This window comes from Galeopterus variegatus, unplaced genomic scaffold, assembly GCF_000696425.1.
Source record: "Galeopterus variegatus unplaced genomic scaffold, G_variegatus-3.0.2 Scaffold2070, whole genome shotgun sequence".
NCBI classification, from domain to species: Eukaryota; Metazoa; Chordata; class Mammalia; order Dermoptera; family Cynocephalidae; genus Galeopterus; species Galeopterus variegatus.
In genome coordinates this window covers 100,125-115,167 of record NW_007728181.1, presented here as the reverse complement: position 1 = coordinate 115,167, position 15,043 = coordinate 100,125, and the positions used below count along the sequence as shown (strand labels likewise).

General features: G+C 32.1%; 1 protein-coding gene across 1 annotated transcript in view; it reads right to left on the bottom strand.

Annotated features, from left to right (window-relative positions):
* LOC103596673 (dystrophin-like) overlaps positions 1-15,043 on the bottom strand; it is a gene marked incomplete at its 5' end in the record, with an annotated part of 285,255 nt that overhangs the window by 171,939 nt on the left and 98,273 nt on the right. Inside the window, 4 exons of the mRNA XM_008580348.1 lie at positions 6,728-6,883; positions 7,817-7,930; positions 10,961-11,173; positions 14,130-14,275. Of these exons, the coding sequence (XP_008578570.1) occupies positions 6,728-6,883; positions 7,817-7,930; positions 10,961-11,173; positions 14,130-14,275 (629 nt within the window). The remainder of the gene's footprint in view (positions 1-6,727; positions 6,884-7,816; positions 7,931-10,960; positions 11,174-14,129; positions 14,276-15,043) is intronic.

Sequence of the window (15,043 nt, the reverse complement as noted above, 5' to 3'; positions counted from 1 at the left end):
TTCAGATCCCCTTTTCCTTATTGGTAATTGGATGTTTATACCCGGGTGGCCAACAGACATCAGAATTCAACATGCCTATATTTTCTCCTAGATTCATGATACCTATTGTTAAACATTTACCAGCACACACACCTTTGACTATGCTTTAGCTCCTTCCTTCAGAAGCATTTCATAGACCATTTCGCAGGCTTAGCTTTTACAGACAGTATCTTGGAAAGTTATTAGAAGGTTTTGAGTAGCTGAGTGATATAATCTGAGATATTTTAAAAGGATCATTCTGGCTGCTGTGTTGAAAATAGGCTCCGTGGAGAGGGACAAAGGTGGGAATAAGGAGATCAGGAATCTACTGTAATATTCTGAGAAAGAAAAAATGGTGGTTTCATCCAGGATGCGAGCAGAAGGATGGTGAGGAATTGTTGGATCCTGAAAATTCTGAAGGTAAAACCCAACAGTATTTGCTGATAGATTTTATGTTTGGAATAAGAGAACTACAGGAGGCCAGAGGCCTCAGGAATTTTAGCTTGGATAACTAAAAGGATGGAGTTGTCATTTGTTGTGACAGGGAGGCTAGTAGGCTAGTAAGTTAAAGGGGATACCAGGAACTTTGTTTGGGCATGTTAGATTTAATATGTCTATTATTCATCCATATGGAGGTGTTGAGTGGGCGAATGGTTCTGGGGATTCAGGAGAAAGGTCCAGATTGTAACAGACATAATGGGAAGAAATACTCACAGACTACATTTAAAACCATGAGGCTGGACGAGTTCACGTAGGGAGTTAGTGGTGATAGAGAAAAGCAGAGGTCCAAAGACTGAGCCCTAGAACACTGCCAAGTTTAGTGGTCAAGGACATGGAAGCACCAAGGATACTGAGAGTGGTCAGGAAACTGAAGGCAAATCAAAAGAGAACTAAAAGTGGTGGTTCAGAAGCCTGAAGAAAAATAAAGACTGAAAACTGAATTTAGTGATGTAAATTCACTGGTAACCCTGACAAAATTTGCTTCAATGGAGAAGTGAGGATTACAGTTTGATTAGGTAGGATTCAAGAGAGAATGAAAAGAGTAAAATGAAGAGAAAAGAAGTTCTGTAAAGGAGAACAAAAATGGAGAAGGGGCTTGAGGGGATTTTTTTTTTTTAATTATAGAAGATACGAGCTACATAATTGTCTGCTGATAGGAATAAGCCAGTAGAGGGAAGATGTAGAAGGTAGAGGGGAAGGGATCCAGTACATAAGTGGAAAAGCCGGACTTAGATAGAAGGACAGAAAGGTCATCTATATTAACTGAAGGAAATCAAAGTCTATGAGCTCATATGCAGGTCAGTGGGAATATAGGCCACTTTCCTTCTGATTAGTTCTATTTTCTTAGTGAAATAGGAAGCTAATAAATTGGCAAACAATAAAAGGGGAAGAAAACTGTTAGAGGTCTGAGGAAAGAGATCTGTGGATGATTGCACCCAAAAGGTATATCGATAGAGAGAATGACAATGACCTGTAAGTTGCCACAATGACATCCACATGAACTCTAAACCCAGTGTTTGTTGATAAACTATTTATTATAAATTTATAGCCACTAATAATTAAGATATACAAGCATACAATATTTATTTATGAATTATATATTTTTTATAATTTTATATATGTAAGTTTCTGTCTATGTCTTCTCCATTTATTTTAGTTAACAAACATGTATTACTCTGTGCGAGGTACTGGTCTATACACATTACAAAGATTAATTTATTTAATTTTTATAAAATTCCTATGAGTCAGGCATTTATATCAGTACATTTTAAAGTCTGGGATACAGAGAGGTTAAACAAATTTTCGAGAATCACACAAGTAGATAATGGTGAGGGAAAGGTTTAAACCCAGGAAATCTGGTTCCATTACTCCTGGCCTTACATATAATGCTTTTCCATCCACAAGAAATTCTTCTCCAGTATTTGTACTTCTGTGTCTGGCTTACTTCACTTAGCATAATATCCTCTAGTTTCATCCATGTTGCTGTAAATTTCCTTTTTAAGACTAAATAATATTCCATTATATACATATGAGTAGATACCACATTTTCTTTCTCCATTCATCTATCAGTGGACATTTAGGCTGTCTCCATTTCATGACTATTGTGAATAATGCTGATGTGAACATTACAGAGCAGATATCTCCTTGAGATCCTAATTTCTCTTCCTTTGGATATATAACCAGAAGTGGGAATGCTGGATAAAAAGGGGGATTTATTTTTATTCTTTTTAGGAACCTCCTTACTGTTTTCCACAGTGGCTACACCAGTTTACAATTCTGTCAATAGTGTACAAGGGTAACCCTTTTTCTATATCCTCACCAATAGTTATTTATCTTTCTGTCTCTTTTTTTTACTAACAGGCTTTTTCTAACAGGTGTGAGGTGATATCTCATTTTGCTTCTGATTTGAATTTCCCTGATGATTAGTGATGCCGAGTACCTTTTCAAACACCCATTGACTATTTGTATGTCATTCTGGGAGAAATGTTTATTCAAGTCCTTTGCTCAATTTCTTTTTTTTTTTGGGGGGGTGATACTTTTTATTTTTACTTTTTTGCTATTCAGTTGAGGGAATTCCTTACATATTTTGGATATTAACCCTTTACCAGATATATGGTTTGCAATTTTTTTCTCTATTTCCTAGAATCTAAAATAGTAAACCCATAGAACCAGAGAGTAGAATAGTTATTTCCAGGAGCTGGGGGGAGGGGAGATATGGGGAGGTGATGCTCAAAGAGCACAAAGGTTTAGTTATGCAAGATGATTAAGTTCTGTATATCTACTGTACAATATGAGGCCTATAGTTAACCATACTGTATTGTATACTTAAAAATTTGCTAAGAGTAGATCTTATGTTAAGTATCCTTACTACAAAAAATATTAAATTAAAATAAATGGGACAGAAGGAAACTATTGGAGGTAATGGGTAAGTGTATGGCCTTGAATGTGGCAATACTGGTCTTACGAGTGTACACTAATCCCCAAACTCATCGACTTGTATGCATTAAATATATACAGCTTTTTGTATGTCAATCATAACTCAACAAACTGGTTTCAACAACAAAAAAAATGTTTTTCCGAATTCCCGAAGAGTTTATGTATCATCTAATTTGGCCAAGTATTTTAGGTAAGGGGGTATGGGAAAATCTTCTCATTGGGAAATAAGAGTTATCTTATATACATGTTATCTTCATTTTTGTGCACATCATTTATATGCCCAGGTCAAATATTCCTCTTGAATTCCAGATGCATGTCTGATTGCCTTCTCCACAATGAACACGACCAAGATGTAACTATTGATTACTCTACTAAGCTATTCAATTTTATTCCTCCCTTTGCCCCAAGTCTTTCTTTGTTTAATTAAAGTCACCATCGCCTACACTGATGCTCACAACAAAAAACTAAAAGAAGATACACTTTGATTCCTCCCTTATTATCTTTCCTCTTCACTTTCAGCAAGCATGTTCCTTCAGCAAGTACTGCCATTGTTTACAGGATCTGATAAAAATCAAGAAAGGAATGTATCGTCTCAGGAAAGGAATTATAGTTTTGGGTAGATGTGAGTGTGGAGGTCCTTATCAAAAATATACCAAGGAAGAATGTTGGCAGAAACAGGAAAAATAAGAACATGTTCCATAAACATAATTTTAACTAAATGAGTGAGACAAACTTGCTGGAGATTTGCTATGGAGGACAAAAATTTCAACAAAGTTTGAGCCACACAAGAACTTTGGTCCAGTTTGCCCAGAACAACTATCCCCTCCTCATGTTAATTATTGGAGAATGAGAAAATAGAGTAAACAGTAATGAGACAGAACGATAAGTATTTAAATCAGCTCCATTTCTATGGAAGAACTTGGAAGAATGTTGGGAGAGGTTTGGATAGTAAACCAAACATGACGTCACAAGAGGATTATATATTTCCAATTTCTTCATGGCTCTTAATATCCACTAATATCCCCTTTCTTTGCCAGTATTATTTTGTACTGGACAATTGCAATTTCTACTTGCTCCCACTTGAGCCCCTTTGATTTAGTCTTTGTATAACAAGAATATATAGCAAACTGTTAAACAATCACTTTAAATGATGTCACTCCTATGCCTAAAAGTTTTTGTGAGCTTTCCACTGCACTCACAATACAGACTAAATCCTCACTGTGGCTTCTAAATCTGTTCATGACTTTTATTTCCTATCCATTTTCTCCTGGCATATGCTGCTCCATATCCAGTGGCTTCCTTTGAGTTTCTCAAACATGCTTAGCCTTCTCTTACCTCAGAAGTTTCTCCCACTTCATTCTCTACACAAAATTCACCTGGTCCACACATCAAATTGTCAGGCACTTGTCACTAATTCGGCATCAACTTTAACTTCACGTCTTCCAGAAAGGCTTTACTGACTACCAATTAGAAAGGATTTTCTTTGCTCTTGTTTTTCTCATTCAGACAGTTCTGATTGCTAAGTTCAGGGCATTTGGCAACAAATAAAATTAGGCATTGGTGTCAGAATGTGTTAATCCATTTACTTTGCATCTTCTCCACTAAACTGTAATCTCCATGAGGATAAGTACTATGTCTATTTTACTCCCCAATTATATCAGATACTAAATGTTTAATAACTATATATTCAAATAAACACTATAACAAGCAATGAAGAAAAATAATAAAATGTTTCCTTAAATAAATTATGTATTTATGTGTTCTGATTATTTTTAAAACAGATGTGTATATAATGTATAATGTAAAAGTATGTATAATTATAAATTTCCTTTTTTCCCTACCTCTCTCTCTCTTTCACTTCCTTCCTTCCTTTCTTTGAGTATGACTGATTACTTTGTGGACTATTTTAATAATGATTATCCTTTTATTTTAGAAATAGCCAGAATCTTGATATTTTTCATATGGATATATAGCCTTTAGATTTTAAAATAATCTTAACCATTGTATACCTCTAAAATCTGATCATGGGATCTCAAAGTGTCTTCAGGTATAGCAGACATTTGGACAATTTTGTTCCTGATTATTTGTTTATGGTTTTCCAGACTTTGGCATCTAATAACAAATAGGGAGTTATCTTTAAGCCAAGATAGAATATCACACTCTCATTTTGTGTTTAGACCCTTCTGTAATGCATATCTGTACACTTCATTTCCATTCTTCTCTCTGGAACACTGAATTGATACTAACACCCAAGCCTGGCTTCCCTGCTTTTACTGCATTGTCTTCCTCTTCTCCTTGAGTGCATAATTCCTTCATTTCAAACCTAGGTCACTTAGCGACAAAGTCAGAGAATGGGCAAAGTGATATTCCAAGGAGAAAAAGAGACATAAAATATTCGTTTAGAAAATGGGATCAGAACATGGCTGGGATTTATGGATTTTTTTGTTATGCAGCAGGGCCAGTGTGTTTGAAATGCTTATTTTAAACAAGTAATTCTTAGTACGTATTATAGCAGATGCATGGTCTTTAGCAAGGACATTATAAGAATAGAGATCCTTTAAAAATCACACTTCTATAAAATGTAAAAACCTTGAGGTTTTGGTAAATATTGTTGAATACATTATATATATTGCTGTTGCTTTTCTTCTTGCTCTAAATAAATTAGTGGGGTTCTTTCTATTCATCTATTAAGAACATTCAACAAACAAATACCTTTCATATTAGCCTTCCAGGAAAACTTCAATGGTATAATCTACTATTTAAGTAATATTTTTTCCTGAACAGCTCTTCTAGCAGTGTCTTACACCAGAAGAATGAAAGCTAGCTGACCCAGGGCTATCTCATCTGTGAGTTAATAGAACAGTTGAGCATTTGTCAGTGATAGTATTAGCTGGGTGACTTGCCTTGACTTTTACTTCTCTAAATTCTTTTCTTTTTCAAATTCAGTTTTTGCCTCTTGGCATTATTTCTTTTCAACTTTGAAAGGTTACTTAGAAATAACCAAAGACTGACTGCCTCTAACACACATAAATTGAAACCTCTCATTAACATAAAAAAAGACATTGGTAGATTTAAAAGTAATCACTGCTTTAGGTGAATATTTTATCTTTTGAACAAGAAGTATTCAATGTACTCTGCTTATGATTATAATATTTATCCATGATTTAATCTTTAAATTGAAAATAAATATCTATAGAATATTCTGCTGTATAAAAATGAAGAATTCAAATGTGGGTGGATAGTTACTTTTGTTTTATTTTCTTTTGGCTCTTCTTAACTGTTTCTAAATCTTAATTTATTTATTAAAATAAATGTGTCAACGAAGCCAAACTTAGCAATATTAACAATCAGAAGTATGAATTATTTACCAGATTTGTGCATGCACTATATCACTCATTCATTTCATTTTGGTACCATGAATACACGGGTAATGTATCTTTTGTTAATCCAATTATTATTATAAATGTATGCACTAGAGAAAACATTCAACTAAAATAATGCCTAAGAATAGGATTTTAGTTTTCAGTGTAACAGCTGTGTTCAATAAGTCCATTTTATGATGTCAGTAAGATGAATATGTACTATTTAAATTATCAATTATTAAAATATTTCTATATGCTAGAAAAAGACTAATTTGTCTGAAGTAATTATGCTTTAAAGCATAAATATAGTCACGAACAAAGCTTTAAATAAAATTAATGGTGAAGGGTGACATTAAGAAATCTTAGTTAATTAATTCAAGGTGAGCCACAGCGAGAGAGACTGTCCATACCTGTCGGCACATGTGATCCCACTGAGTGTTAAGTTCTCTGAGTTCTGTCTCAAGTCTGGACGCAAACCCTGGCTCCGCTTCATTCTTTATCTTCTGTCCACCTTCATTGACACTGTTTAGACTGGGCTGAATTGTCTGAATATCATTGACTAGAAGCTAAGGAAATAATTCAATTTAAGCTGGCTGAAAAAAATTACCACCACTTATTAGAAATGCAACATAGCTAGGAAACACATACTTAGAAATCATGACATTGCATATGAATTTTTCCTTTATAATCCAAAATAGATATAGATCTGTAGATATAGTCTTGCAAAAAATGTTCAGTGGGTATTATGGCATGAATGACATAGGGGATTATCTGTATTCTAACATCAGGAAAAAAGGAAATAAATTTAATATTTCTTGTTAGAAAATGTGTGAAAATGATGGGCTTTATATATTACTGTTTTTAAAAGGATTTTGGTTTTCAAAAGCAGGATATTGCAGCAATTGTATATATCATGATGGGTGTGAAAGTTATTTGTAAGGAGGATTTGCTTTTTTAGCTTGTACTTGCAAAGCAAGTTTTTTAAAGAGCTAGATTATTTTCTTCCTGCTTCATGACAATGGTATAATGAATATCATTTCAAAAATTCATATTGTGTTATATTATAGTACAATGTGTTATACACAGAGGGAGCGACACAGTATGAATAATAATTTGTAATAAGATACAAGTAGCTCAAAAGATTCTTTACCTTTAATTTATATTGCATTTTATATTAAAACAATCTTATAAAGTGAGCTTTCAGTAAACAGCAATGCTTTGTCTATTTCTCATTAATTTAACCCAGGGTTTCTCAACATTGGCACTAATGACAGTTTGGACTGTGTAATTCATTGCAGTGATTGAGATATTCTGGTTAGTTTAAGATGTTTAGCAGCATCTCTGGCCTCTACACAGTAGATGCCGGTAGCATCTGTCCCCATCCCCAAGCTGTGACAACCAAAAATGTTTCCACACACTGCAAAGTAGCCCCTGGTTCTAAATCATTGATCTCACTAAATAACACTATCCATAAGAAAGGCATCATATAAAAATCTTACTCTGCACTGTTTCAGCTGCTTTTTTAGAATTTCTGAATCCCCAAGGGCAGGCCATTCCTCCTTCAGGAAAACGTCAACTTCAGCCATCCATTTCTTCAGGGTTTTTATGTGATTCTGGAATAAGAGACCCATTTAAGTCATTATTGGGGTGCTGATTGCTCCTGAGACAATTCATCACAGTGATATGTCTAAACAAGCCCACAAACAATTCCCACATTTGAAAGATGTCTCTAAGTAGTTCTTCAGGAAAAGCATATTTTTATGAAGACTGCATTCTTATGGTCTACTGTATAAGCACTGGTGTATGAAGTCTGCTACTGTTAAAAATAAAAAATTACTACCAAATGTGGTTTTATGATGTTACTCTTGAGGACATTAAATCATATCCCCCTCCAGAGAAATTTTAAGTTACAAGACAACTCATGATAATACTAACAATGTGCCCTTACACTACATAAAACAAACTATGAACAATAAACTGAATGTAATGGTGTCTTTATAGCCTCCCTAAACCCGAACTTCCACAAATTGTTTTCTAGAGTTGACAGTTTAAATAGTCCCTCCAGTTGGGAACTTGCAGATCAAGATTTTGTCATCTTTAAGAGAAAGCTTTTGCTTTTAATTTCTTATTTGCCTGGCCAATTTGAAGTAACAAATCAGGTGAAAAATATCATCTCTTATCACTTATTAATAGCCAAGTACTTTCTATTATTCTTTACCATATTATGATTTTTTTCTGCTGCTTTTTTTGCTGCTTTTTAAATGTATGATTGTTACTTCTACATTTCTATAGAATTCAACTATGCTGTCTAGATGTGCTCGTTCCTCTTTTTAAAATTAAATTTATATTGTAAATATGTGCTTCACAGAAAGTCTCCTTTTCAATATGGTTAATAATAATAATTTTTAAAGTATTTGACTAAATCTAAGAGCTTCAACATTAGCACTTTGCTGATATCTGTCAAGCTCTGTTTTGCTCTTTTTTCAAATCTCCCTTGTTCTCATTCAGTTCTTAGTACTGATTCCTTCATTACTGCATTAGCTCTTTTTGGTATCTGCATCAGTCTCATTGTACTGTAATCATTTTATGGTAATGCTTTGAAAACCCAAAGATAATCAAATCTTTCCCTCTTTAAAATACCAGTAATAGTCCATCATCATCATTATTATTACTACTGTTGTTGATGATGTTAATCCCATCACCGTTAGGTTAAAATTCATATTCTGAAGCATGGCACTGAAGACCGTTCATGATCTACTCTCTAAACATTTTTCCAACTGTATATTTTATTGATAACCAAACATACATATTGTCTCCTCAATATTGAACTTCTTATTGCTCCATTTTGTCAGAAACTCTTTCTTTCTCTTTAGCTGGCTAAATTCTGTATTCAAGGTATGGCTGCAACAACCTGTATTCCAAGAACATTCCATAATCCTTTTTCCCAGTTTATGCTGATTTTTTTTTTCCTGCCTACTGGTCATCATGTGTATGATGCTGTTTCTTTGTTATTTTGTTGTTGTTGTTATTTTGTTTTGTTTTGTTTTGGCAGCTGGCCAGTCATGGGAGCCAAACCCTTGACCTTGGTGTTATAACACTACACTCTAGCCAACAGAGCTAACCAGCCAGCCCCCTACTGTTTAATTTACTTACTGTGCTAGGCTAAATAATGACCCCTTTCCCCTTTCCCTCACCAATATTTATGCCCATCCCTGGAACCCGTGCATATGTTACCTAACATGAAAATAAAGACTTTGCAGATATGATTAAATTAAGCATTTTGAGATGGGGAGATTATTCTAGATCATCTGACTGGACACAATGCACTCACAAGAGTCCTTATTAAGAGGAAGGCAAGACAGGGAAGGAGAGAGACAGACAAGCAGACATTGACACTGGAAGGTGCTACACTGCTGGCTTTAAAGATGAAGGATGGAGACATGAGGTAAGGAATGCATGCAGCTTCCAGAAGCTAAAAATGGCAAGGTAACATTCTTTCTTAATGCCTCGGGAAGGGACACAGCAATGCTGACACCCGGATTTTACCCCAGTGAGGCTGATTTTAGATTTCTGAACTCCAGAACTGTAAGATAATAACTTTGTGTTGTTTAGGGCCATCAAATTTGTTGTGATTTGTAGTAGCAGCAACAGGAAAATAATACACCTACATTTCTCCTTCACTAGACGAATTTCATTGATGATGAAAATTATATTCCATCTCTGCCCACTGGTCCTGACAAATAATATGTGTTTTCATGTATGTACGTAAGCACATATGCATGTACACATATGTTTATAAGTAGAGACATGTATATATGTATGCTGTGCTTGGTGAAATGTTGCAGGACTGCTTAGTGTTCCGGTTTGTAGTGTACCTAAATAGCTGGACTGAGATTTAAATCCAGAAGCATCTTGTTCAGTGCTTTTCCATCATGACATGATATTTTTGAATTTTTTTTCCCAGCATTAACGTTGCTCACAATAATTGATCACTCAAGAGAGATATTATGTATATCACTAAATATTTTAGACTTTTAGACTACAGTGTAATTGTTTTAATTGTTTTACTGCTTTTAGCTTGGGTGATTATTAGTATGGTGGCACTATTAAACAATTAAATCGGTAGAAGTTGGTTTGAGAAAGAGGTAATGGGGTAAAATTAAGCATGTAATTATAAGTGAAATATGGTGATGAAATCATATTATATATATATATATATATGTATAGATGTACGTGAAATCATATGATATATATATCTTATATATATATATAAGGTTTTATATATATATATATATATATATCTTTTTAATCTAGTCATAAACTGAATGATATCTATATCTTAAAAAACCATCAGTCTAAAAAATTATTAGTTTTGAAAATTATTTAGCTAAAAACATGTTTAAGTCCTATTGGTAATGGTGAAAAAAACAAATGTGTTCTAAAGAAAATCTAAGAAGCAGAACTCTTTATTATTCTTTTCTTGGAAGAAATAGTCAAACTATATTTCTATGAGAAAGACCTTTGTCTTTTGATCTTATCACTGACACTGACAGACTCTATTTACCTTTAAGTTTTACAATGCATTTTTTAGGGGAAAAAGAAGTAAATTAAAAATTAATATTAAAAGCAAAATTTTAAATTACCTGAATTTTTCGGAGTTTATTTATTTGCTCCTCTAGCTTCTGACAATGTTCAACCAGCTGGGAGGAGAGCTTCTTCCAGCGTCCCTCAATATCGTCAAATTCTGATTGATATTTCTGGCTAATTTCAGAGGGCGCTTTCTTTGACATCTCTTTCACAGTGGTACTGAGATAGTTTAGGCCACTTTGTTGCTCTTGCAGAGAACTTTGTAAAGCCTGAAAGTAAAAAAAAAGTACAATAATATTAATTGATGGATAATAATTAGCGAGTTTCAGTCAAACAAAGCGTACTTAAAATGAAACTATGTAATTCAAACATCTAAACAAAGTAGATAATCTAATATCAGTTATAAAATATCTAGTGGTCATTTAAATCCTACGTTTTATCATAAAAGTTACTTGTACACTATTTAATAATATTTTATTTAATAATTTGTGCCTACTTTTATAAACAATGTCAAATATATCCAAAACTATATTTCACTGAACCAAAGAGTTTTAGCACATCTAATTTTATTGAACTATGTGTGTATATATGTATATATATAATATATATAATTGCATTTATTATTATACAGTTAATGAAGTTTAATCTAATTACACTGAGGCTTCAGTAAAACAACTTCTAACGTTCCTAGGTAAAACTATAACTAAATCATATTGACATATAGGATAACAATATTTATTGAATAAATTACCAGGTTGATGGTCTACTAGTGCCAGTTAACTAAAGTTTTGATATTTTTCAAAAGACATTATTCTGTTTTGTATTATTCTAGGAAAGTTCTAGTTGAAGTTCTAGAATAATTTGGGGGAGAATTTATAAAGTTTCTTTTACATTTACCCTGCGTAACATATGCAATCCTTATAATAGCATGTTTATCTTTAGGTTTCTCCTACTCAATATTTATTTCAATATTATTTTCTGGTTATTAAGTAATAAAAGCTCATGATAAAAAATTTTAGTAAAACATCCACTTGTAACTATTAATTTTTTATATAAACATTCAGTGTTTTCTCTATATAACTAAATATTGAATACGTGATTGAATTATATAGACACATGTACAATTAATTATTCCTTCCTTTTTAAAATCATCCAACAAATTTGTCAAACACATAACTTTTATATTTGCATAGTATCCTATACCTATTCTGTCATATTTAATTTTTCTTACTTTATTTCTTAAAATTTTATTTTATTTTACATTATTAAATTGTTTCCTTCTGACAAATTATTTAACAACATCTAGCAAATAACTACATTTTGAGCAAGGTATTTTATTGTCAGCTTTTTCTTATGCCTAATATAAAAATATTACGTATTTTTCATACAGATGAATTTTAATGGCTTATCTACTTCATTTAACCCTTACCCATTTTTAGGTCTACAAATTAATGTCTACTTTTCCATTTCTGTAAATTATTTTTATCTCTATCTATCTATCTATCATCATCTATCTATCTATATCTTTGAATATACTCTCATTATGTTCATAAATAATAAACTTCATGAAAATTATATTCATGTGTACAAATTAATTAGTTTTTATGTATTATTAGAAAGTATTGAAATTTACATTCAATTTACATTCGCACCAATAAATGAAAATATTGTTAATCAGTTTCAGAACTCAACTTATATCTTTTGTATGTGTCTATGCAATTTAGTATGTGAAAAATGGTAACTCATTTTGTAAATTTCTATGTTATCCTTTACAATTTGAATTACAATTTTTCATAAGTTTATTGCCCATTTATGCTTCCTGTAAATGACTTCTTTACTAAAGACTTTCTCCCTTATCCCTTAGTCACAGAAAAAAATTTTCCCTCGGGGCTCATTTTTCTTTAAAATTGTCTTTGGTGTTTTTGCAATGTTTGTGATTACGTCCATTGATTTTTATGCTCTTAGTGATAAGTTTTAAGAGATTTTTACTAAAAAAAAATTCCAAAATACATTCTAATTAAGATTTTTTTGGACTTTTTATTGTAAGAACATTTTATTATTTTACTTTGGTGTAACTTTTAAGGCGGGGTTCTAACTTAATTTTTATTACAGTTAATTAATACATTTTCTCAATGGTATTTATAAATAATTTTTCCTTCCTCACTTTTTTTCAGTGGAAATATTCTCTTCTACTCATCTGCTCACTATTTCTTGTGTACTTTCTTCTCTCCCTTTATTGCTGTACCATTGTACTCTTATTTTTTTTTAATTAGGCTACACATTTTTTCCAAGTAAACTTCAGAATCATTATGCCAAGTATTAAAAACAAGAATAAAAAGGAAACAAACAAAATATTAAACAGCTATAGTTTGTTTGGAATTATCGTAGATAAAATAGTCTAAATAGAACAATATATACTGGAAAATATTTAAATATATATTTCTTTGAAGAAATTACTTTTTAAAAGAAATTATATTTAGCTCTCAAAAAAAGACTCTTAGAATTTAACTTCTTAATACTTTTTAATTTAATTCTCAAAATGTATACATACACTCAACTCCTAAGTATAATTAATGAATATGTTTTCATGCCTTAAAAATGTGATTGGGTATATAATATAGACTTTTTAGCATTAGTAGAAAAAGTATTCTAAAATCTTTTACAATTTATTTTTTCATCCCCTTTATTAGCATTTTATCTTTCTTGATATAAAACTGTTAAAAAACATAGTTATTAAAACTCCAATATCTCATTACAATATTACAGAAGATTAGTGTTTAAATTCAAGCTAATTTTATAAGTACACTGATTTTACCTGTGTCTGTTTGAGAATTTAAAAGGGGTTGTAAATAAGGAAGCAACATGGGAAAAATAATAGCATGGCTTCTAAAATAATCAAAACCATTACGTATGAAAATATATTCTAAACAAGAAATATATACTTTATAAACATAACATATAATTGCTTGTAAAGACATCACTTGAATACATATATGGAGAAAGATGGGGGAGTGGGATGGAAGGAGGAAAGGAGAGAGATAAAGAGAGATAGCAAAAATGCAGAAACTATATTTCCAAAGTGTCATTTTCGTTTGTTCAGCTGGTAAGCTATCATACTTGCCATGATTATTTTAATTCTAATACTATTTTTAGGTTACATTAATGTGATTGCTTGATAAATGAGATCCATTCTATATTATTTACAACACTCAAATTTTCACAGACCTGCAACTCTGCAAGTCTTTGCTCCATGATTTCGTATTCGGTGACACTAAGTTGAGGTATAGAGAGTTTGGATTCTGACTGCTTGATCCATGTTCGGATGGCACTCATTGTCTCTTGATAGCGCATGGGTGGCAAAGTGTCAAAAACTATCCAAAGAGAAAAAAAGAAAGAGAATCACTTAATTTTTTAAATTTTGTTAATATGTTTTCCTAAATTGTCAGCAAATTCAATCATACATCTAATTTCAAAGATTAACAAAATGTGAAAACCTGAAATATAGATCAGAATATGATTATGGCAATAAAGATAAATTCCTGCTACATATCTGGTATACCATGGAATTCTCAATTCAGCTTTGCAAGGTTTGTATTGTTAAATTCATTTTTAAGTTCAGAAAGTGGAGAAACAGAGAGGCTGAATAATTTGCCCAAGGCCATATAGATGGTATTTGGAGAAACCAAGTAAAGTCTGATCTGAGTATCTGATATCGAAGGCTACTCTCTTTTTGTGTTATCACTTGCCTTTGGAGAAAACAGTTTCAATATCCTAAGCCACTGATATTTTAAATTATATTCTGTCACCTCTAATTTTACTGAAACAAAACCAATTTATGCATGCTTAGTATGCATCAGAACTCTAATAATAATCCTACATATATTACAATTCTTTATTCTTATATTAAACCTGTGAGATATGCATTGTTAACCCCATTTACAGTTGAGGAAACTGAGGCTATAAAAAGAGCCAATCTGCTCATAGTCAAGCAGCTAGTTAAGTGTCAGAGTCAGGAATTTAAACCAGGCCCATGTATTTTCAAAGTCAAAATAACTACCAAAAGTGTACTTTGTCTAATATTAGGAAAAATACACTTTTGGTAATGGTTTGATATAGGGAACATAGTATATATATATATA